Here is a 24,902-nt window from a genome sequence, read left to right as displayed (position 1 = left end):
CTACTAATGCACATGACGGCACAAACAAGCCGCGTGTTAATGATTAGTTATCAGAGAAACGAGACCAAGATGAGACTCTGGACAAAGCGGATACGGTATAATAAAGGCCGTTTATTCATGCGTAATGATATTTGGCAAAACGTGCTGCACGGCTCCCATTCGTCCAGCTCCTAGGGAGCTTTCGGAAGAAGAAGAGGCCTAAAACATATTGCGCAGTTAATTTATACATTGAAATGACGTAGGTAGATTCTGGTAGTCCTGGCTCCTGGTAGGTTGTTCGTAGGTGATAGACAGTCCTCTCCAGCCTGGTGTCAGTATCCCATTGGTTCTCAACAGAGTTCTTTGTCTTTGGAGCCCATCCCAAAGGGTTGAGTGTGTGCGCATGTATTTATGGGTTTTCAGTGTAGTTAGTATATAGAGAAACAGAGAGAGGGGGAAGGTATAACACAGAGTACAAGCCAAAATTGCATGGTTAAGCCCAGGCAGACAACAGTCAGTGAATGCGTTATTACATGTTTTAATATGTTATTACACGCGTAAAAAGTAAATATGTTTTTGTTTGGTTATCTTTCAGAAATTGTAGAAATAAAAAATGTTCCTTCTTCAGAAGTTCCAGCTAGGCAAGCTAACGATAGTTAGCTAATTAATTTGCTAGCTATCATACAGTAGGCGTATATTAATAATGATATATTTAGTATAAGTAGACATGCACTCATAATTGACTGTAGTGCATATAAAGCACCCACAACCTACCGGTGGCTGAAAACACAATCATCACGGGGTGAACGAGTGAGGAATTTCGGACTTCCGATTTAAAAAATCATTCCTACCTCCCTCCCTCGCCCCTTGCCTTGCAAGTGTATACTCGTCAGACGTCATGAAACGTCATCAGAAGTGTCCACTTAATTTGAGGGCTGAGGGGATAGGGTGTCTTTTAAGTGTTTGGACCGCAGGCACTGATTAATTAGAGTCTCAATTTCTAAACGGTTCACCTGATATGGATGGAAATGCCCTCAAATTAAAGCTGGGAGTCTGCACTTTCCATCATGAGAAAGGCCCATGGCCCTGAAACTGTTAACAATGTCTCAAGTCAGCTATGTTGCATAACACATATACATACCCACACAAGCCAACAGCAAATAATATTCCATCACATATGATATGGTAAGGGCTATAGTGTATAACACAGAACCTCACAATAGTACACATTAACATGGCTTATTAGATTATAATTACACTGTAATAAGTTCTCAAATGGGTTACATTCATCTGTGCAGCTGAGACAAATTCACCCCACTGCCCTCCTAATCCAAGTGGGGCATATCAGTAATAGTCAATATTGTTAGGTCTGGGATGCATTTTTAATTTATGACAGACAGGCAGCCCAATTCAGATATTTTTGCCACTAATGGGTATTTTGACCAATCAGATCAGATCTTTTGACAAAAGATCAGAATTGGACTGCCCATGTAAATGCAGCCTCAGTCACACAGTGTCTGCAAATGCTTTCTTGGACCTTGAACTAAGTGTTGAAATAATTGCTGGTTCTGATAAAAGAAAGGCCATACATAATAAATGACATAACTTGTGTGGGATGGGCACTAGAACAGACCTCTGTAGAAGTTCTCAGTGAGAAAATATATCAAGAATATTCACTGAAGAGTGACAATGAAATTGAGAATGAAATAACACCTCAAAAGTTGGTTCATAATAAAAACTTAAAGCTGAACAGTATATATATCCAACACAAACATATGTTGTGTGATGTTTACTGATAAAAAAATAACGTTGATTTGAAACGGAAACAACTCCCTGGGGGGTTTCTGAAAGACAGTTATAAAGACCTTGCAATGCAATACTAACATATATTTCAAGTTAGTGGATCAAATAAATTGCCATACTATTTCAAGCATCATTCAGGTTCGCAGCTTGATATCACATAATGCCGACACACATTTTGAAACATTTTGATCAGCACTCACTCGCTTCAGCCAAAATCAGCTGATCGGCTTCACAAGCGAAGACACGTGTCACAGTCTTGAACGACATGGCTGCACGACAGGAGTGAGTATATATTCTGTTCTGTATTATTTATATGGTTTATCTTTGTGTTAAGCGTACTTGGCCACTGATTCTGATTTGAACAAATTATAATGCATAAATTGTTAGCTCGCTAGCTATCTGCATAAACCTGATCAACTAAGCTAACTCTCGTTAATAACGGGGCTAGCTGACAAACATAAGAAAAGAGCGGCATACTTTTTGCAGGCTGGCAGTTAGGCATCAATCCGCAACTTTGCCAGGTAACTAACTAACTATGCATGTCTAACTTGAAATTTACTCGCAGAATGGTGAAATAATAGGTGGTTACAGCTCCAGTTTGTGGGTACTATTAGCTAGTCTCTCTACAGAGGGGTTGTTTCTGAAATAATTGCCAGGGACCTCACGATACGATATTATCACGATACTTACAGTAAGCTAGGTGCCGATACAATATGTACTGCGATTCCATATGTATCACGATTCTATATGTATCATGATTCTATATGTATCACGATTTATCACACATCGATGTTAAATAAATATAGCTCACTATATGTCTGCGGCAGAGGGACAGGAGAGAGGCATAATAATAAACACATTTTAATAAAATACTAATTTTGATTAGTCAAGTGCTGAAAACATGTTGCCTCACCATTTAAAAGTAAGATTGAAGACGAGCTAACTAGTACTAGCTAACATTAACAACCTTGCAAAATAAGAGAGAGAATTGATACTTGCAGTCATAGAATTTATATATTGTCAAAAATAGTATATCAATACTCTACTGCAGTGGTCACCAACCTTTTCTGAGTCAAGATCACTTTTGCAGTCAAAAAACAAGCTGAGGTCTACCACTCAGATTCTTTTAAAAAGATAGAAGCTGTTTTTCAGTCTCTCGGCCCCAGCTTTGATGCACCTGTACTGACCTCGCCTTCTGGATGATTGCGGGGTGAACAGGCAGTGGCTCGGGTGGTTGTTGTCCTTGATGATCTTTATGGCCTTCCTGTGACATCGGGTGCTGTAGGTGTCCTGGAGGGCAGGTAGTTTGCCCCCGGTGATGCGTTGTGCAGACCTCACTACCCTCTGGAGAGCCTTACGGTTGTGGGCGGAGCAGTTGCCGTACCAGGCGGTGATACAGCCCGACAGGATGCTCTCGATTGTGCATCTGTAGAAGTTTGTGAGTGCTTTTGGTGACAAGCCGAATTTCTTCAGCCTCCTGAGGTTGACGAGGCGCTGCTGCGCCTTCTTCACGATGCTGTCTGTGTGGGTGGACCAATTCAATGTGTCTGTGATGTGTACGCAGAGGAACTTAAAACTTACTACCCTCTCCACTACTGTTCCATCGATGTAGATAGGGGGGTGTTCCCTCTGCTGTTTCCTGAAGTCCACAATCATCTCCTTAGTTTTGTTGACGTTGAGTGTGAGGTTATTTTCCTGACACCACACTCCGAGGGCCCTCACCTCCTCGCTGTAGGCCGTCTCGTCGTTGTTGGTAATCAAGCCTACCACTGTTGTGTCGTCCGCAAACTTGATGATTGAGTTGGAGGCGTGCATGGCCACGCAGTCGTGGGTGAACAGGGAGTACAGGAGAGTGCTCCGAACGCACCCTTGTGGGGCCCCAGTGTTGAGGATCAGCGGGGTGGAGATGTTGTTACCTACCCTCACCACCTGGGGGCGGCCCGTCAGGAAGTCCAGTACCCAGTTGCACAGGGCGGGGTCGAGACCCAGGGTCTCGAGCTTGATGACGAGTTTGGAGGGTACTATGGTGTTAAATGCTGAGCTGTAGTTGATGAACAGCATTCTCACATAGGTATTCCTCTTGTCCAGATGGGTTAGGGCAGTGTGCAGTATGGTTGAGATTGCATCGTCTGTGGACCTATTTGGGCGGTAAGCAAATTGGAGTGGGTCTAGGGTGGCAGGTAGGGTGGAGGTGATATGGTCCTTGACTAGTCTCTCAAAGCACTTCATGATGACGGAAGTGAGTGCTACGGGGCGGTAGTCGTTTAGCTCAGTTACCTTAGCTTTCTTGGGAACAGGAACAATGGTGGCCCTCTTGAAGCATGTGGGAACAGCAGACTGGGATAGGGATTGATTGAATATGTCCGTAAACACACCAGCCAGCTGGTCTGCGCATGCTCTGAGGGCGCGGCTGGGGATGCCGTCTGGGCCTGCAGCCCTGCAAGGGTTAACACGTTTAAATGTTTTACTCACCTCGGCTGCAGTGAAGGAGAGTCCGCATGTTTTGTTTGCGGGCCGTGTCAGTGGCACTGTATTGTCCTCAAAGCGGGCAAAAAAGTTATTTAGTCTGCCTGGGAGCAAGGCATCCTGGTCCGTGACTGGGCTGGTTTTCTTTTTGTAATCCGTGATTGACTGTAGACCCTGCCACATACCTCTTGTGGATGGGAGAGTGAGTCAGTGACTGTAACTCAAACTATATGTGAATGTGATCAGCCTCAGGAGACAGCCTACCACTTTCAGCATCATGGACTCACAAAGACACTAAAAATACTCCTTAGGCCTTCTCATTAAAACCGATTGTGTCAGAGACTTGAAAGTGAGCCTGGTAATTGTATTATGTTTATTCCAGCGTGGACAGAACACAGATAGTGGAAGTATCTGCTACGAAGCCTCCTTTGAAGGAATCAGTCAGTATGTTTAATTGGCATCAATTGATATCCATTTGAATCAAACTGGTATTTCTAATATATTTGGTTGAATATTTTACCTTGATAAATATGATCTTGTGTCTGATACTTCAGATTCCAAGTGAACAACACTCTTCTGCATCCAGTCATTGTGGAATGGTAAGTACTGTATGATACTATATCCAGCTTGTGGTTGCTGCTTCTTTTCTGTAATGTGGAACTATTTTTGTCAAGTCTTATTAGTCTGTGGCTGTTTCACACTGAGTCATCTGAGGTGTTGACTGCATCTCTAATGTGTAGAGAATAACGTTTAAAAAACCCAGTTTGGCCAGTTGAGAACAAGTTCTCATTTACAACTGTGACCTGGCAGAATCATTAATACATAAATGGTGGTAGAAACCATGACCAAGAATAGAATCAGAAAAACACCTCACTAACAATATGGTAAGAAGCTGATTTTCCTGAAAGATAAAGAGGGGAGTGTAAGGCTCCTCCGGCAGTGTGGAATGGATGAGTAATACAGGTATTATTTCTGCATTCATTATGAGCTACCAAATATAAAGCACACACATAAACACAGAGCTTTAGCTTTCATCATCATTCTTTTGTTTCTGGCTGGGTGCTATAAGCCAGTGTTTGTGCATGATAGAATTAAGCAAAACGGCCAGAGGGGGTGCGGTATATGACCAATATACCGCGGCTAAGGGCTGTTCTTATGCACAACGCAGGTTATGGCCAATATACCTCGCATAGCTGTGGTATATTGGCCATATACCACAAACCCTGAGGTGTATTAATGCTATTATAAGCTGGTTACCAATGTTATTGCAGTAAAAAGTAATGTTTTGTCATACATGTGGTATACGGTCTAATATACCACGGCTTTCAGCAAATCAGCATTCAGGGCTCAAACCACCTAGTTTATAATATAGAAATATACACCTGGCATATTGATCTAAGAGGCCCATGACTCCTTGTTCCTTCTCTTCCTGCAGCCGGCTGACTAAGACTGACATGGAGCTGGAGGTTCTGCAATACACTAACCGGATTTCCAGTAAAGCCCATAAAGAGGTAAAATCCTGCAGGACAGACAGACATACCTGTGTCATGTCTTTGGCTATGCCGGGAATAAGTGATATGACATGCTATTGTATAAAATAACTTCTCCGTAATTACTATTACCTGATTGAGCTAATCATGTCAATGTAATTAACTAGAGAGTCGGGCACCACAAAATAATATTTATAGAGCTGTTATCTTCCGAATAAACACTTAAAGACCTAGTAATATTTTACATCCATAGCCGTCAATATCAATCGTCACCTCAATTCAGTCTCATCTGAAAGTTGTAAATTCTTTTATCTGCACGAACCCTGGCTAACAAGTTGAATCAGCAATACAAAATTGGGTTTAATTAGGTTCATACCATTCTCAACCAAAGCTCACGCTGATGTTGGCTTCGTTCTGTAGTTATTCTGACATAGGACCGTCGTCCTCACATCATCGGAACAGGAAGTTATGTTGTCGTCAAGGGCTTATATAGGAAGGGGGAGGAGGGCGTGTTTGAAAAGTTTTATAGCCCATGTCCCTTCACAGGGCGGGCCACTGATTGAGCAGCCCAATCAGTGGCCCGCTCTGTGAAGGGACATGGGCTATACAACTTTAACTTCTATTCTTATGTACAATAAAAGTGACTCCAAAATGACACTACTTTATTTACCATTCCTTTATATTGGGCACCACATAATCTGAAACACAACCAAAACAAACAGCAAATGCATCCAACAAGTTTCTAGAGACACAAGCTTCATGTAATAACTGCGTGCTAGGAATATGGAACCAAATACTGCACTTTTGACTTCTTTAATACACATGTACAGTTAATAAGTTAATTTGTCCCCTAAAATGGGGGGACTATGTACAAAAAGTGCTGTAATTTCTAAACGGTTCACCTGATATGGATGGAAATGCCCTCAAATTAAAGCTGGGAGTCTGCACTTTAACCAAAGTGCTCGAGTACACAGCCAAAACAACCAAAAATGTGTCAATGTCCCAATACTTTTGGAGCTCACCATGTTTTTTTATCATGAGTAATATATGAATCTAATCAAAGCTAAAAGAAGGCATCATTTCCCACTTGCAGCCTTGTATATCACAGGCACAGCCAACCTGAAGTGCTGTTGTCTTTCTCCTCAGATCATGAAGCATGTGAGACCTGGACAGAAAGAATATGAAATGGAGAGGTGAGTGGAGCTTGTTATCATGAAGGGTATGCCAGCTATATTGAACTGTTTGTACCGTATAAAGGCATATTGTATGACGAGGTGGCGTACTATGTCCCGTCTAACCATGAAGGTGACGGTAAAACAGTACGTTCCTTATCTATCAAGGTGTGTTCCTCTGGATAAACTACATTCACAGCACGTCTGATCTGATCACTACTGAAGTCATAAGTATTTGGACAAATTCACTTATAGTGTTTTCAAGTAGTCAAAAGTGTAGTATTTGGTCCCGTATTCCTTGCATGCAATGACTGCATCAAGCTTGTGACAAAAATTGTGTTGGATGCATTTATCATAAGTAAGAATTGAAGATGTTTCTAAACAATTCTATATTCAAGTGTTATGCTACCATGATAATCGACCATCATGAATGAATCGTGAAAAATGAAAAGGTTAGAGGCACAAAGATCATACTCCCCCCCCCCCACCAAAAAAATGCTATCCTCCCCTGTTATTGGTAATGGTGAGAGGTTAGCATGTTTTTTTTGTAGCCTCTGAACGGCATCTCGCTGATTATTCATTATTCATGATTCATTCATGATTTTTCTTAATCATGGCATTATCATGATTTATTTAGAACTGTTCAGAAATATCTTATCTACTCACTGTGAATGATGACTAATCATTTTATTTCTATTACTATTGGGCAAAACATCATCCAAAACACACTGCAAATGCATCCAATGAATTTGTGGAGTCACAAGTTTGATGTAGTCGTTGCGTGCAAGGAATATGGGACCAAATAATAAACTTTTGACTACTTTGGAACACTATAAGCTCATTTCTCCAAATACTAATGACTTCCTCACATGGGGGGGACAATACATTAAGTGCTTTAATTTCTAAATGGTTAAACAGATGCATTTAGCATGAAAATACCCTCAAATAAAAGGTGACGTTGTTTACTGTCACCCCATGTGAAACATTTGATCTCAAACCTAAAATGCTGGAGTATCGAGCCAAATGTAAAAAATGGCCTCACTGTCCAAATACATACGGAGGGGAGTGTATTTTACAATGTAGCAACAGCCACCCACTGAGCTGAATCAATTTCCTGTTTCTAGCTGGAAGCTTTTTGTGTTTTTAATTAAACCTTCATCTGGGTGGCTGAAGAATGTAAATAATCTTAGCTACTATAGCAGTGCCCCTCGCCAGCCCACTATCTGACTAATTGACTGCAGAAAGAACGTGCAGCAGAGAATATGTAATCACTGACTCAAGTCTCCAGTGAATAAACCAATAACCAAGTGAAGATGAGTCCAAATGCTTTTATTATACTATCCTCCAGTTAAGTATCAGGCGATGGAGATCTTCAAGGTGGGAGGTTCAGATGACTCTCTTCTTGTATTCTAGGCTAACCAATATCAAAAAGGAGGTTAACCCTTGATTAAACTTCCTCCTATATTGTCATTGTTAGAACTGTGGAGCATCTTGTGTACGGTCACTCATGTCAGTGTGTTTCTGTTGCAGCCTGTTCCAGCACTACTGCTACTCTCATGGGGGAATGAGTCACACCTCCTACACCTGTATCTGTGGAACGCAAGGCACTTCCCTTTGCTACACAGAAATGGGTTAATTTAATGGAGAACATATCGGAAATGCGTGACATCCGTGTTACATTTTGATGTACAGAAATGAGGTGCTATTGTTCTGTCTGGCATGTGTTCAGTGCCTCTATAATAACCTACTCGTATGCTTAAATCTTCAACAATGGAAACAACAGCTCAGTCCTGCACTACGGCCATGCAGGAGCTCCCAATGACAAGACCATCGATGACAGAGAGATGTGGTAAGTCGGCGATCATTTCACATGATGTGAAGTTATTCCACTCCTCAATTGTCCTTTTTGGGTTGTTTGCTTGGTTTTATTAGATTCTATGTTCATTTTGTCTTGGATTTGTATATCAAAAACACTTGCAGTGATCTGTTGTTTTGTTTAATGGAATACTGTACATCTCAGAGAGCTACACCTCCCCTGCTGTCATTAGTATAGTAGGGTGTTGTTTTGTTCTCGCTGTCAGCTGGATCCACTGAGTGGCTCTCCCATGGGTTTGCTCATAGACGGAGCACAGCTTGGACTGGCTTTGAACATAAGTCAGGCTGCTGTGTGCATAGGGATACTGATGGAGATTTAAAGTGGCTGTGTGGAGCGCCCATGGTGACACATGAGCACCTTTGAAAGGCAAAACTTGTATTCATTCTGATGTACATGCTGTGAACAATTTCTCTGATTTATGTTTGGAAATAATGATGCCGGAATGGCTGTAGAGCCCTTTGGGTGAGCAGTAACACTGATCTAACTGTGACGTGTGGTTTTTCCTTGCAGTCTGTTTGACATGGGTGGAGAATACTACTGCTACTCCTCTGACATCACCTGCTCCTTCCCAGTCAATGGAAAGTTCTCTCCAGACCAGAAGGCCATCTATGAGGCTGTGCTCAAGTCATCACGGGCTGTCATGGCTGCCATTAAACCAGGTATGATCCTACTGTACACAGGCAGGATTGAGGAAGCATTCACGGAACATACAGTACATACTTAGCTTGGGCACAAGGAATTATTATACATTTAATATATTAATTTGTTCTATGGTTTGACTAATATTGAGTTGTTGAAGTCTGAAGACTACCACAGAACATGCCATATCCTCACCACCGGTCATTATCACCTGCATACTAGGCTGCTTTGAATCTTTTAACCTACGATTTAAAAACCTGACTGAAGGTGGTCTTGTGTTTCAGAGGTCAAGTAGACAGTGATGCACCGTCTGGCTGACCGGGTTCACCTAGAGGAGCTGGTGAAGATTGGGATCCTGCGTGGGAGTGTGGAGGACATGCTGAAGGTCCACATGGGCTCTGTCTTCAGGCCCCACGGCCTGGGACACCTGCTGGGCATCGACGTGCATGACGTGGGCGGATACCCAGAGGTCAGTACCAGAGAGATAGATACAGTATTCTATTCATCAATGGTCAGTGCTACAGGAAGTTCTAAATACACTTCCAAAAAGACATCTCTCTTTCCTTCTAGACAAAGCTAACGTCCGTGTCATGCCGCTTGTTCTTGGTTACACAGGGTATTGAGCAGGGCAACGAGCCCGGTCTGAAGAGCTTGAGGATGGGCCGTCTGGTGCAGGAACGCATGGTCCTGACTGTGGAGCCTGGTATCTACTTCATCAACCACCTGCTGGACCAGGCCTTGGCCAACCCAGCCCAGAGCTGCTTCATCAACAATGAAGTGCTGACCCGCTTCCGCAGCTTTGGAGGGGTACGTTTACCTATCCACAGACAGTTTGTGCTGGTTTTACTGTCAACGTTAACCACCCAAAGCTTGCACATAGAAACCCCTTTGTCTCAATCTAATCCATGGCAGCAAATAATATACACATTATGCTGTTCTGTTAAGTCTTCTGCTATAACTGCTCCCCCCTGACAATTATCTACTGTTTATTATTAACCTTGGCTCTGACCCTCAAATGTGTCTTACTGGATGTTTCCCTCTCCTCTGTCCAGGTGCGTATTGAGGACGACATTGCGGTGACTGCCAGCGGAATGGAGCTGCTCACCTGTGTCCCTCGTACAGTGGAGGAGATTGAGGCTTTCATGGACGACCGTGGGAAATCCTTCTAAATAACGTCGCTCATATCCGAGCTGATCTAACCAAATGGTATTTTCACTCCTAAATGTGGAGAGAATATCTGTTTTCTGATATAAGGGATGCAGTTTCTCTAATGATATCTTGCCTGTCTACATTATGCCATATACAGTGCCTTGCGAAAGTATTCGGCCCCCTTGAACTTTGCGACCTTTTGCCACATTTCAGGCTTCAAACATAAAGATATAAAACTGTATTTTTTTTGTGAAGAATCAACAACAAGTGGGACACAATCATGAAGTAGAACGACATTTATTGGATATTTCAAACTTTTTTAACAAATCAAAAACTGAAAAATTGGGCGTGCAAAATTATTCAGCCCCCTTAAGTTAATACTTTGTAGCGCCACCTTTTGCTGCGATTACAGCTGTAAGTCGCTTGGGGTATGTCTCTATCAGTTTTGCACATCGAGAGACTGAAATTTTTTCCCATTCCTCCTTGGATGGAGAGCATTTGTGAACAGCAGTTTTCAGTTCTTTCCACAGATTCTCGATTGGATTCAGGTCTGGACTTTGACTTGGCCATTCTAACACCTGGATATGTTTATTTTTGAACCATTCCATTGTAGATTTTGCTATATGTTTTGGATCATTGTCTTGTTGGAAGACACATCTCCGTCCCAGTCTCAGGTCTTTTGCAGACTCCATCAGGTTTTCTTCCAGAATGGTCCTGTATTTGGCTCCATCCATCTTCCCATCAATTTTAACCATCTTCCCTGTCCCTGCTGAAGAAAAGCAGGCCCAAACCATGATGCTGCCACCACCATGTTTGACAGTGGGTATGGTGTGTTCAGGGTGATGAGCTGTGTTGCTTTTACGCCAAACATAACATTTTGCATTGTTGCCAAAAAGTTCAATTTTGGTTTCATCTGACCAGAGCACCTTCTTCCACATGTTTGGTGTGTCTCCCAGGTGGCTTGTGGCAAACTTTAAACAACACTTTTTATAGATATCTTTAAGAAATGGCTTTCTTCTTGCCACTCTTCCATAAAGGCCAGATTTGTGCAATATACGACTGATTGTTGTCCTATGGACAGAGTCTCCCACCTCAGCTGTAGATCTCTGCAGTTCATCCAGAGTGATCATGGGCTTCTTGGCTGCATCTCTGATCAGTCTTCTCCTTGTATGAGCTGAAAGTTTAGAGGGACGGCCAGGTCTTGGTAGATTTGCAGTGGTCTGATACTCCTTCCATTTCAATATTATCGCTTGCACAGTGCTCCTTGGGATGTTTAAAGCTTGGGAAATCTTTTTGTATCCAAATCCGGCTTTAAACTTCTTCACAACAGTATCTCGGACCTGCCTGGTGTGTTCCTTGTTCTTCATGATGCTCTCTGCGCTTTTAACGGACCTCTGAGACTATCACAGTGCAGGTGCATTTATACGGAGACTTGATTACACACAGGTGGATTGTATTTATCATCATTAGTCATTTAGGTCAACATTGGATCATTCAGAGATCCTCACTGAACTTCTGGAGAGAGTTTGCTGCACTGAAAGTAAAGGGGCTGAATAATTTTGCACGCCCAATTTTTCAGTTTTTGATTTGTTAAAAAAGTTTGAAATATCCAATAAATGTCGTTCCACTTCATGATTGTGTCCCACTTGTTGTTGATTCTTCACAAAAAAATACAGTTTTATATCTTTATGTTTGAAGCCTGAAATGTGGCAAAAGGTTGCAAAGTTCAAGGGGGCCGAATACTTTCGCAAGGCACTGTATAATCAGTAATGGATCGATTAAATGCAGAACTTTTCAATCTTGAAAGGTGTCTGTTTAATCTCAGTGAATGCAGTATCAGAAGCCTAACACACTAGTACACAAGTGCAGGTTAAACTACCTATACTATTTGAAGCTCTTAGTGATAAAGATGATTATTGAGAAATGCAGTGAAATAAACTGCTGTGGCCATCTTGCCACGTAAAAACAGTGTTGACGGTTGACGATATTTCAGTGCCTAGGTAATTGCTTTATGACTGAGCGTAATAGATACTTTATTTTCTTGTACGTTTATACTATTCTCATAAAATACAGTGCAATTGAAGTAAATAAACCCCTCAATTTGCAGTTTTGCGTTCTGTGACATTTGTAGAGTGTGCTTCCATTTTAAGATGCCAGGGAACATAAAGTGTCATGGAACAGTGGGTTGGTTTACTACAACTGTGTAGTAATACTGCCAGTCTTCACTAGATGGAGGCCTTAAGTCATTCTGAAGTTCATGAAGCTCCGGTAAGAAGAGTTGTCTTGTATCAATGCCCTTATTTGTTACAGATTTGATTCACACCACCAGTGAACTGGTGTTCAAATAAATGGAATGACTACAAATATGCACTAAATAAGTATAAACACATTTATTTACCTATTCTCTCCAAAACTGCCAATCAAACCTTTCCCATTTCAATTATGAAGTAGTGTACAGTACATTGCAGATGTTTGCATTTGAATTCCAAATACTAAAGTATAGCATTTGTCATAAACCATGTCTGATTTAAAAAATAAAAAGAAAGATGGTGTTAATCATCAATTTAAATACTTGGCTGTTGGCAAATTCAGTTAATTCCCTTTAACTCAAAGTTGCATTGAATACACTGTATTATCATGTCTTTACCTATAGAGAGTCCATCCCAGACGTAACATCTGATTACACATACAATACATACAGGATGAGAACACATCAACCATGATAAATATGTCCTCAAAACCTTTTCTTACAGTGAATGTTAATAGGATGGATGCAATCAAAAGGGAACTCATTGCTCTTGAGGTACAATACAGGATAAAAGACAAAATAGTGGGGCATAATGCTTTACTGGCATGGTCAATTTATCACCTTTGTTTAGATGTTTACCAGGCCTACCCGAGTAAAAGTTTCAATTTACTCAAATGTACTTTAAAAATATATATCTTTGTGAAGAGTGTGGTACATTACTGCAGTTATAAAGTGTCATGAATATCCCAGTATCCTTTTAGTGAATTAATGTTTCAATCTCCACATGAACATTAAAAATGTACAATGGTGTAATCTTTTTATCTCACGCAAATATAGTAGTTTTACCTTCTCTTTAAGAAGTATAGTGTTCTAGAATTTCTAACCATCTGCTTTAACCATCCAGTGGGCTCTGGAATGCCTACATCACTTTCCTAGGCAGCGATTGGTGGAGAGGTAACAGACGTTTTAACCCTGCAGCCAAAAGGGGCCACTGGTGCCGATAAACCAGCGCCCTCCCTGGGGACCCCAACAAATAAATAAAGAGGGCTTTCTGTTCTGTTCAGGCACTGGGAGGACCTGCTGAATTGCCTTCAGTTCAGCAACTTCTTCACTCACTCAATCATACAGTACCAGTCAAAAGTTTGAACACACCTACTCATTAAAGGGTTTTTCTTTATTTTTACTATATTCTACATTGTATAATAATAGTGAAGACATAACTATGAAATGACACATGGAATCATGCAGTTACTGAAAAAGTGTTAAACAAATCCAAATATATTCTATATTTGAGATTCTTCAAAGTAGCCACTCTTTGCCTTGACAGATTTGCACACTCTTGGCATTCTCTCAACCAGCTTCACGAGGTAGTCAGCTGGAATGCATTTCAATTAACAGCTGTGCCTTGTTAAGTTAATTTGTGGAATTTCTTTCCTTAATCCGTTTGAGCCAATCAGTTGTCTTGTGACAAGGTAGAGGGGTATACAGAAGACAGCCCTATTTGACAAAAGACCAAGTCCATAGTATGGCAAGAACAGTTCAAATAAGCAAAGAGAAAGGACAGTCCATCATTACTTTAAGACACAAAGGTCTGTCAATCCGGAAAATGTCAAGAACTTTGAAAGTTTCTTCAAGTGCAGTCGCAAAAACCATAAAGCGCGATGATGAAACTGGCTCTCATGAGGACCGCCACAAGAAAGGAAGACCCAGAGTTAGCTCTGCTGCAGAGGATAAGTTCATTAGAGTTACCAGCATCAGAAATTGGAGTACAAATAAATTCTTCACAGAGTTCAAGTAAAAGACACATTTCAACATCAACTGTTCAGAGGAGACTGTGTAAATCAGGCCTTCATGGTCAAATTGCTGCAAAGAAACCACTACTAAAGGACACCAATAAGAAGAGATTTGCTTGGGCCAAGAAACACGAGCAATGGACATTAGACCGGTGGAAATCTGTGCCTTGGTCTGATGAGTAATTGTGAAACGCAGAGTAGGTGATCGGATGATTATTTCCCACCGATGGGTTTTTTCCCACCGTGAAGCATGGAGGAGGAGGTGTGATGCTGTGGGGGTGCTTTGCTGGTGACACTGTCTGTGATTTATTTAGAATTCAAGGCACACTTAACCAGCATGGTTACTACAGCATTCTGCAGCAATACGCCATCCCATCTGGTTTCCGCTTAGTAGAACTATCTTTTTTTACAACAGGACAATGACCCAACACACCTCCAGGCTGTGCAAGGGCTTTTTGACCAAGAAGGAGAGTGATGGGGGGCTGCATCAGATGACCTGGCCTCCACAATCAAACAAATTGAGATGGTTTGGGATGAGTTGGACCGCAGAGTGAAGGAAAAGCAGCCAACAAGTGCTCAGCATATGTGGGAACTCCTTCAAGACTGTTGGAAAAGCATTCCAGGTGAAGCTAGTTGAGAGAATGCCAAGAGTGTGCAAAGTTGTCATCAAGGCAAAGGGTGGCTACTTTGAAGAATATAAAATATATTTTGATTTGTTTAACCCTTTTTTGGTAACTACCTGATTCCTTGTGTTATTTCTTAGTTTTGATGTCTTCACTATTATTCTATAATGTAGAAAATAGTCAAAATAAATAAAAATCCTTTAATGAGTAGATGTGTCCAAACTTTTGACTGGTTCTGTATATACACAGCAGTGATGCAAAATATATGATTCACTACAACGACACATGAACATTTTAGAGCTTAATTTGTTAGAGGGTTGCTGTGTAAAACTGGTGAGCTGTCACTTGGGGCTCTATTCAATCCGTATCGCAGAAGTTCAGCGTTACAGCGTGATTGAAATTTAAAGGCAATGTTCCGTATTAGCGGAGACTGCATCACGGTAAACACTGCATATGTTGGCTCAATCAAAAATTACCTTAACATTTATATTGCACCATTTGTAACGCTTCACCGGTACAGATTAAATAGAGCCATAGATCTGGACTGAGCAATTACTGTTGGACACGTCCTCCTGTGAAATAGGGAAATATTTGGTCAACTAAACTGCTGTGTAGGAGAGTATTGAATAGAGCCCTCATAATTGGGATGATTTAAGAGCAAGCTTGGGCAACTTCATACTACAAGTAGTTAATTAGATCATAAATATTGTGGATTTTAAAGCATAAAGAAGCTTATTAAAATGTGTACAGTCTATACATTATGCAAAACAAACATAATCTTGCTCTGCTTTAATACTGTTTCTTCCTCTCCTTTAATGCTATCCAAGAGAGCCATGGTAGTCAAGAGTCTCATCACAGATGTGGTAGCAGTCCCACACACAATATCACCTCTGCACGTTGTTTATTCTATCAACGTTTCGGCCGAAGACCTTTTTCAAGACCTTAACCCATTCAGGTGAATGGCAGCGCCAAACTGCTTCCCGTGAAACACAACAAAAACCCAGACAGGAACTTTTACTGGAGGGGATTCTGGTTACAGACCATAAAGTGGTTCCATATTCTTCGGTTTGGTGTTCTGTCTATCATCTCGCCTCACCAGAGCTCCTCCACTCATAGCCCTGTTAAACGTGTCCTTCACAACCATCCTACAAGAACCATTCAGTTTCCCGTATTGCCCATTGGCAATCTCCTCACATGCCAAAAACAAGTTGGGCTTTCACTTCCTTTCTTTGCGGTATTTCAGTTTTTCAGTCTGTAGTTTCAGCACTCACATTATAGTGTCCAGTCAGTGTCCACCCAGAGTCAGGTTCTAGGCTGTCCTCTCCACTGTGGGTCAGTGTGTTTGGCCCAGGAACTGAGGGCCTGCTCTGGGTGCTGTGTCAGGCCCCCTAGAGGTCTGAGGCCTGGGGAGGGGGCTAGCTGAGTGCCCTGTGTTGTGACTGTCTGTGGGCCACTCGTGTGCAGGAGGAACAGCAGGTTGTCTTGTAGTAGTCGTACACACAGAGACGTGCCTGGACCACCACATTGCAGTTGAAATACTTGTCTCGACAGTTCTCGTCTGAAAAACAATCATAATCATAATATCAGTGATTTTAAGTTTTAAAAATCTTTAAGTATTTTCACAAGTTTTCTGTATGGAATAAGATTTTCATTAATGTTGAACCATTTTAGACTAAATTCCCCTCTAACCCTCATTAAAACTGTCTGGCAGTAGTTAGGACCAGACCAGCCATCATTAACCAATCCAACTGTATGGCATTCCAGCGGAGGTGCCTTGGCCCCAGATCCATGTTTACTACACAGTAGTAACTGACCTATGTGTGGGACGCAGGGCTCTGGGTTGCACTCCTCTCTCTCCACTGGTTTCAGCTCCTCTTCACAGCCCTCACTGGAAAGCATGTCATCAGACAGACAGCGCACCTCCCTCACACGGAAGCCCCCCTCACACGTCTTAGAACACTGCAGGGACAGAGAATACAGTTCAAACCTCATTCTCCCTTTCTTCAATTACGCTTTCAAGAGAGTGTATTTCACAACTCCACATAAAAGCGTGTGTGTGTGTTTTTTCTTGTGAGTGTGGGCATGTGCTTGTACAGTTACTCACAGCGCTCCAGTCTGTGTGGTACCACATGGCCCCACAGGGCTTGAGGTGGCAACTCTGCTGATTAAGAGGCTTGTCTAGAGAAGAACATTCGTAGGGCGGCATTACATTGAACCCCTCGTCTGACTTCATCAGACACACCACTGCCCTCTGCTGGCTGCCCGAGCCACACTCCGTTGAACACTGGGGGAAGGAGAAAATACCATAGGTAATACTACACATGGGCATGACATGAGACATCTGAACTGTTTCAACATGTTTTGTTTTAAGAAAAAGAAAAAGGCATCACTGGCTCAGTTGATTGGCCGACTTGAGTTATAGAAGGTACCCCTTACTTACAGGGCTGGTTTCCCGGACACAGATTAAGCCTTGTCCTGAACTAAATATCTACTTCAAGTGGAAATAATGGACAATGGATTTGTAACATTTGAGACTTCCTATTTTCGTCCTGGGGTAAGAAATGTTTTTTGGGGTGGGGATAGGTAATACAACACTGACATGAGACATCAGCAAAAATGTAAGTAATGAGCAGGAGACATCTGTAAAATCTGCAGCAAATCCTCATCCTAATCTTTTCCCAGATGTGTCCCTACAAGCCCAGTTTGACCCGGCGTTGTCCTGTCTTACCTGACTCCAGGGGGCTGTAAACCACTCGATGCGACTCTCACAGGGGCCGTGATTACAGACCTGAGAGTCAGTGGGGCGCTCATGGCCACACCCTTCCAGAGGCAAGCTGCTAATGTGATTGGTCAGGCACAGAACGCCACGGGTCCGGATGCCCATCCCACACTCAGCAGAACACTGCAGAGAGCAAAGACATGGTAAGTGACAATACAAACAGTTGACCTATGCCTTGATTCAATCCGATCAGAGGTAGATCTGTGTATAGCGCACTTTCAAAGGTAATTTCCAATTGAGCTGGCATATGCAGCGTTTACTGTGAATGGGGAACATTGCCTTTAAAAAGTGCAAAGCTGACAAAGCGCTATCTGATTGGAACCCGGCCCTAGTATCACCCTCGTTTTTAACACTAGTATCAAGTCAATTTGTCTTCAATTATAATCTTGCATCTACAATACTGTAGTAGATGCAATCAAACAATTACTACAGTATTAGGTTAGAAAAGTGTTAGAGAGTGATGGTGAGAGTCCATGTCCTCAGTCCTACACATACATACCTTATTCCCCCAATCAGTGAAGAACCAACTTTTAGCACAGGGCCCCATGTCACAGTTCTCATTGTCACTGGGTCGCAGCTTCATGTTGCACTCCTCGTTTGACACAAAGTCTCCCATGTTGCTGACACAGTGCACCTCCCTGGTCCTCTGGCCCACGCCACAGGGAACAGAGCACTGGGGAAACACAGGAGGGACAGTAAAATACTATAGGGGTAGTGTTCAGTTCATCTCACACTGTAAACATGGGTCAGTTCTCTCTGATGAATGTAACCTGTTGTCTGTGAAAACAACTGGGAAAATGCTCCATAGAATACTTGCTTGGGTTTAATATATGATAAGGAATGTTAGAAACTTTAGAGGAATGATAACATTTATCTAATTGGGGTTCATGTACTTTCTGATACATTCTTTTAATACAGTATGTTAAATCTTGTCTGAGTACTTTGAATTGAGCCTGCCTCAGATGGGTGGGGTATGTTTACACTTTTAAGACTATTCTAATAGTTCCATGTGCCGAGCAAGCTAAAGTATTTGAAACAAATACTATTTGAAGCATATTGATTGACAGCTGTCACTCACGGCGCTCCACTCGGTTCGTATCTGCCACTCGCTGCAGATTTTCAGCTGGCAGGTGCTGGTGGTCTCGGGCTGCTCCAGGTGGCGGCAGCGGCTGGTGTGGATGTTAAGGGTCCGGTTGGCATACACCTGCCTGCACAAGACCTGGCGGTGCTGCATACCCAGGCCACATGTCTTACTGCACTCCGACCACTCACCAATGTCCCAACTGCACAGTAGGATACACAAGGCCCCATGTTCAGAGGGACACAATAGCTATGTGGTCCCAACATAGCTAATAAAACATGTGGTCAATTGTCCAATTAGATTCTAATTATGATCTAATTATTAAACTATAAATTTAACGGGTAAGGAACTTTTCATAAAAATTATAGGAAATCTGGGTCTTCTGACTTTTGCTAAAGCTCTGTGTATGTATTGAACCAGTGTGTTTAGTATGTAATGTGTGGTTGAGACAGAGGGGTCTCTCACAAGGCAGGGCAGGACTGAAGGTTGCAGGGCTCCTCCTGTGAACTGGGCCTGGTGCTGCTGTCACACTGGTTCCCTGGTACCTGCTCATGGCTCAGTCTGTGGACACAGCGGAAGATGGTGTACCTGCTACCTGAAAACCAATACACAGAAGAGCGTTAGATGTTCATGCCTCAATACTGCATCTTCACTACTCACTGTGGGAATCTGTTAAACCTAGTTGATCAACTAGTATCAATTAGAGGTTGAGACCTCTTGGGGCTTCAGTTCCGACAAAGATGCATGCCATGTCTTACCTCTGCCACAGGAGGCGCTACACTCTGTTGCCCCAGACAGTTTCCAGTTGTATTCTCTCTGACGTTTGGGTGGCTGGACCGCTGGCACCTGGTTGTTGGGTACCTGGGGAGGGTATTTGCCCCCTCCTGCTGGATCGTACCCCTCCTGGTTGGGGTTGCCCCGGTGGTCAATCCCACTTTGCCCATGCAGAGTATTCCCTGGGAGATCGAACATGGTATTTCAGCCAAAATAAACAGGGGAAAACTCAGTCATTGAGATGCAGCGCCATCAGTGGTTGTGACCCCCTCCCTTTGTGGACTAATAGTTCATTTAGGCCATACAGTCCCAGTCAGTTGCATCAGTAACTATGGGGAGCCTCACCTCCAGGTCTGTGGTTGGGGTGCTGTGGAGGGTTGTCAGAGGGAAGGATGAATTCATAGCTCACTCCTGGGTTGGGCTGCTGGTAGATCACCTGAGGACAGAGCAAAAATTCTTCAGTAAACAAGTTAATTATAACGCAATGTGCCAGTGTAAACTGACAGAGAAATATGTGCCAATATGAGCTACATTTTACTGTACATACAAGTTGACTGGTTACATACATAAACATCCAGGATCTCATTGGTTGGCCCTTCAGCCAGGAAGGACTCCCCGGCGGTGCTGGTGACCTCATTGGGTCGTCGGTAGGTGAACATGGTGCCCACCCCCTCATACTTCCCTGGCCGGTCAATGGCCCAGTTCCCATTGATGATGGAGCGACCTGAGCGGCTTTTCAGAGCTGCAGACAGACCATGAGTTGACTGTTAATAAAACACACATTGAAGAAAAACTATCTTTTGTTATTTGTTTCATTAGTCCATTGTTGACATAGTCCCAAAATGTTTTGATTGTCAGCACTCAAGTTTTCAAGATATGTAACTTTTCTGTAATGTTTTTCAGATGGCCTGTTGCCCTAACCATGGAATTCTCCAATGTGGCTGTAGAGTTGAGCGATTCAGCTACACAATGAACATAAAGCTATGCCAGCTCTTTACTAACAGGTTTGCTCATTTACAAAATACACTGCTTTTTTTCCTGAGGATTTCTGTATTTGGAAAGGTGTGAGCTATTTTCATATTAAATGCTGAACTTCCTGCTTTACAGGAAGTTTGGGGGCACTCAATATGGCCGCCGGTCCCCCATCACAGAACAACAACTTGAATGGAAATGTCCATTCTAGTAGTTATATTTCTATGAGACAGACAGCAACCCTTCCTGTCACTATCAGCTCTACTGTGCTTAGACAGACAGGAAATAATTCTGCGGCCCCACAAAGAAATGCCACCCCACACCATGACTGACCCACCGCCAAACCGGTCATGCTGGAGGATGTTGCAGGAGGCAGAACGTTCTCCATGGTGTCTCCAGACTGTCACGTCTGTGTGACTGTCACATGTGCTCAGTGTGAACCTGCTTTCATCTGTGAAGAGCACAGGGCGCCAGTGGCGAATTTGCCAATCTTAGTGTTCTCTGGCAAATACCAAACGTCCTGCACGGTGTTGGGCTGTAAGCACAACCCCCACCTGTGGACGTCGGGCCCTCATACCACCCTCATGGAGTCTGTTTCTGACCGTTTGAGCAGACACATGCACATTTGTGGCCTGCTGGAGGTCATTTTGCAGGGCTCTGGCAGTGCTCCTCCTGCTCGTCCTTGCATAAAGGCGGAGGTAGCGGTCCTGCTGCTGGGTTGTTGCCCTCCTACGGCCTCCTCCACGTCTCCTGATGTACTGGCCTGTCTCCTGGTAGCGCCTCCATGCTCTGGACACTACGCTGACAGACACAGCAAACCTTCTTGCCACAGCTCGCATTGATGTGCCATCCTGGATGAGCTGCACTACCTGAGCCACTTGTGTGGGTTGTAGACTCTGTCTCATGCTACCACTAGAGTGAAAGCACCCTCAGTATTCAAAAGTGACCAAAACATCAGCCAGGAAGCATAGGAACTGAGAAGCGGTCTGTGGTCCCCACCTGCAGAACTACTCCTTTATTGGGGGTGTCTTGCTAATTGCCTATAATTTCCACCTTTGTCTATTCCATTTGCACAACAGCATGTGAAATTTATTGTCAATCAGTGTTGCTTCCTAAGTGGACAGTTTGTTTTCACAGAAGTGTGATTGACTTGGAGTTACATTGTGTTGTTTAAGTGTTCCCTTTATTTTTTTGAGCAGTGTATAAGAGTGTTTGGACAACTAAAAGCACATATTAGGCATGCAGAAATAAACTAGAACAGAAGTCTATTGAGGAGAATGGAGCAAACATCAGGGAATAATGGTAACGATAAGTAGTTCCGTGGAAGAATCCTCGGTCCTGTTTATCCCCAGGATGTTGCATCACAGCACGCTTTTACCCACCGATATATGAACTCTTCCAACAACAACGCCAAGCGACGCAGGAACAGCAGTCACTGAAAGGAGCCATTGTTCACGCATACTCTACATTTCCTGCTTAGGTGCTTACTCAATGAGTAAGTATTGTGTAGGGGTTGAGTGGGGACTCATATTAAAAAAGGAAGGCATAACTTGGCACCCCCAGTTAGTAGTTTTGACTTAGAAAAGTAGTTTCAAAGCAGGTTCCATCGCTGGGCTCAGTGGTGGTGGTGGTTTTCTAGGCAGCAGTGAAATTCCTCACCTTAATTAAAAAGGATGGGAAGGCTGGAGGAAAAGGTCCTCTAATGAAAGCTTGTTTATATACTTTCCCCTGAGGGGAGCAGCCAGGCCAGGGGAAGTGGGGGCCAGGCACTCCCTCTCTCTCCCTTTCTCTCTCTCTCGCTCTCTGTCTCTCTCTTTCTCACCTTTCTTTCGCTCTCTCTCTCGCTCTCTCTCTCTCTCCCAGACGCACTGCTATGCTATGGCATGGCTCTCATTAAACCAATGTCTCCAACAATAAAACACTGACATTCCAGAAGTCATTCCTGAAAATAGACCCACTTCTGTGTCACACTGTTATGCTCCTATAAAGACAATATCTTATTTATTCAATGAATTACAGCAAAGAGCTTTAAAAAAATAAAAGATTGTAACCAGAAGTGCACTGTGTGGTTACTTACTACTGACAACATAGAAATGCTCACATCCAAAATTCCGGAAAAATCCCTCCTGCTCTGTATTTAAGCTGCCTTTTAATTAAATGAATCAAATCAATTTAACAAGCAGCTGTTCCCTGCTGCCTGATACCAGGCTCACAGCACGGATGTAGCATAACATGACCTAAATGATATAAAAAACAATAGCTACTGCTGTCAGATGTTTTATAACCTGAAGCTTATCTTTAAATTGTGACTTTATTAGTACCGTTAATGTAATATGAAACATAATCTAACGTGGTCGAAGGGAAAACCTAAAATTGCTATTGCATGTGTCATAGCTCATGGGTCTTCAGACAGAGATATATGGAGCCTTAATGGGCCGTGGATAAAGAGCTGGTAACTCTGTAGTTAAAAAGAGGTGGTTTGGAACCATGCTTGTGTGTTGAGTAACCTTGCCTCAGACATGAAGACTTGCCTCCCAAGCTAACCACTGGGCACACACTGGTTGAATCAACGTTGTTTCCTCATGATTTCAATGAAATTAAATTGAAACAACGTGGAATAGACATTGAATCTGTGCCCAGTGGGTAATGTCTACGCTTTAGCTGGAGCGGGCTAACACAGTCTGACCCGGGTTAAAACACTGGTCAGTCACAGTCCTACTCACCCAGGTAATTCCTGCTCTTCACCGTCTCGGTGACGTTGATCTTGGTGGCTCCCTCTGGGATCTCCACTATCTTGTGGTAGCCCACCTTGTTCAGGCTGTGCTGCTGGAAGAGCCCTGACACCAGTTTACAGGCCGTGTTGTCCCCGCCACACACCCCACACTTGTCCATCACCTTGCCTGAGCCCAGGTACTCATCGCAGCCCAGACTCTGTCAGAGAGGGAGAAGGAGGTCAAATGAGGGGACAGAGGACATGTATAGCACATCACTAATCAACGCCGGTACATAACAAATAGTACAGTACACTTTTTGTTGTAAGCAGAGGGACTGTAGGATTTTTGAGGTGAAGCAATGTTCAACTGTTGAGCCACTGAGACATCTGTTTTAACAGGCAACTGTTTTACCACTGAAGTGCATGGAAAAGTAAATAACATGAGCAACCTCATTAATCAAGTAAAGAGGGGAGAATGAGAGATAATAAACCAAAGCCTATCCAGCATATTCATAAACAAACCCATGTTATTTCACCTCTCTAACTCCCTGACCTGCTGCACATAATTAACTACCATAACACAACAACCAATTAGCCTGAACCAGCTTCATTCCAACAACAGGCATATTTTTGGCACGATGCTGGAGTAGTAACGGCTCACAAAGTTTCAGAGCAAATCCTCAGGGGTGTTAGCTTTCTCTGTCACATTGGCACTCTTAAATTACAGGAAGCCTGGATAAGGTTAGTATAGAACACTCAAATCAGCAGTCGATAAATCCAGCCAATTCAGACGTAAAAGTAGCTTGCTGTGTCAACAGGTGCTGCAGGCAGGGGCCTAGTTGGGACTGATCCCAGCAGGCCACCGTACTTCTATAATTCCAGACCCCTGGGCAGTGGAGAGTAGACACTGGTGTGCCAGGATCAGGATACGCCCTCAGTCCGCCACCACTCGAACCGAAGGAACGACCAATGGAGGAGTCAGCAGGGGACAAAAAAGCTGTTTTAATGACACAAAGCTCCTCTGTGATTCGACTGTCTTTAGTCAGTCAGTATCTTTCAGGGAATGTTACGTTAATTAATTAATTAACCTCTTACTTCTACCCCCTCCTTTTTTGAAAATTCTGTTAAAAATCGCGCAACTTTTCAGCGTCCTGCTACTCATGCCAGGAATATAGTATATGCATATGATTAGTATGTGTGGATAGAAAACACTCTGAAGTTTATAAAACTGGTTAAATCACGGCTGTGACTATAACAGATCGTGTGTTTCATTGAAAAACGCAAGAAAAACTGCTCTCTGAAAGCAAAAAATAATTTCCATAAGTCACTTCCACCAGTTGTTAAA

The 24,902-nt window shown here is 42.9% G+C and overlaps 1 protein-coding gene and 1 pseudogene across 1 annotated transcript in view; one reads left to right on the top strand and one right to left on the bottom strand.

The window, feature by feature from the left end:
* LOC139412441 (xaa-Pro dipeptidase-like) overlaps positions 1-10,594 on the top strand; it is a 120,130-nt pseudogene extending 109,536 nt beyond the window's left edge.
* A 2,349-nt stretch (positions 10,595-12,943) lies between these two features.
* LOC139412229 (thrombospondin type-1 domain-containing protein 4-like) overlaps positions 12,944-24,902 on the bottom strand; it is a 60,478-nt gene continuing 48,519 nt past the window's right edge. Inside the window, exons 7-17 of the mRNA XM_071159055.1 lie at positions 23,568-23,775; positions 20,439-20,614; positions 20,218-20,308; positions 19,857-20,054; positions 19,564-19,693; positions 19,096-19,300; positions 18,517-18,690; positions 17,967-18,140; positions 17,343-17,522; positions 17,053-17,197; positions 12,944-16,796 (exon numbers count right to left, since the gene is read on the bottom strand). Of these exons, the coding sequence (XP_071015156.1) occupies positions 16,654-16,796; positions 17,053-17,197; positions 17,343-17,522; positions 17,967-18,140; positions 18,517-18,690; positions 19,096-19,300; positions 19,564-19,693; positions 19,857-20,054; positions 20,218-20,308; positions 20,439-20,614; positions 23,568-23,775 (1,824 nt within the window). The 3' untranslated portion in view covers positions 12,944-16,653. The remainder of the gene's footprint in view (positions 16,797-17,052; positions 17,198-17,342; positions 17,523-17,966; positions 18,141-18,516; positions 18,691-19,095; positions 19,301-19,563; positions 19,694-19,856; positions 20,055-20,217; positions 20,309-20,438; positions 20,615-23,567; positions 23,776-24,902) is intronic.

The sequence above is a fragment of the Oncorhynchus clarkii genome, chromosome 6 (assembly GCF_045791955.1).
Source record: "Oncorhynchus clarkii lewisi isolate Uvic-CL-2024 chromosome 6, UVic_Ocla_1.0, whole genome shotgun sequence".
Classification (NCBI taxonomy): Eukaryota; Metazoa; Chordata; class Actinopteri; order Salmoniformes; family Salmonidae; genus Oncorhynchus; species Oncorhynchus clarkii.
Note: the sequence above shows the minus strand (reverse complement) of the source record. Positions and strands in the feature narration are given on the sequence as shown.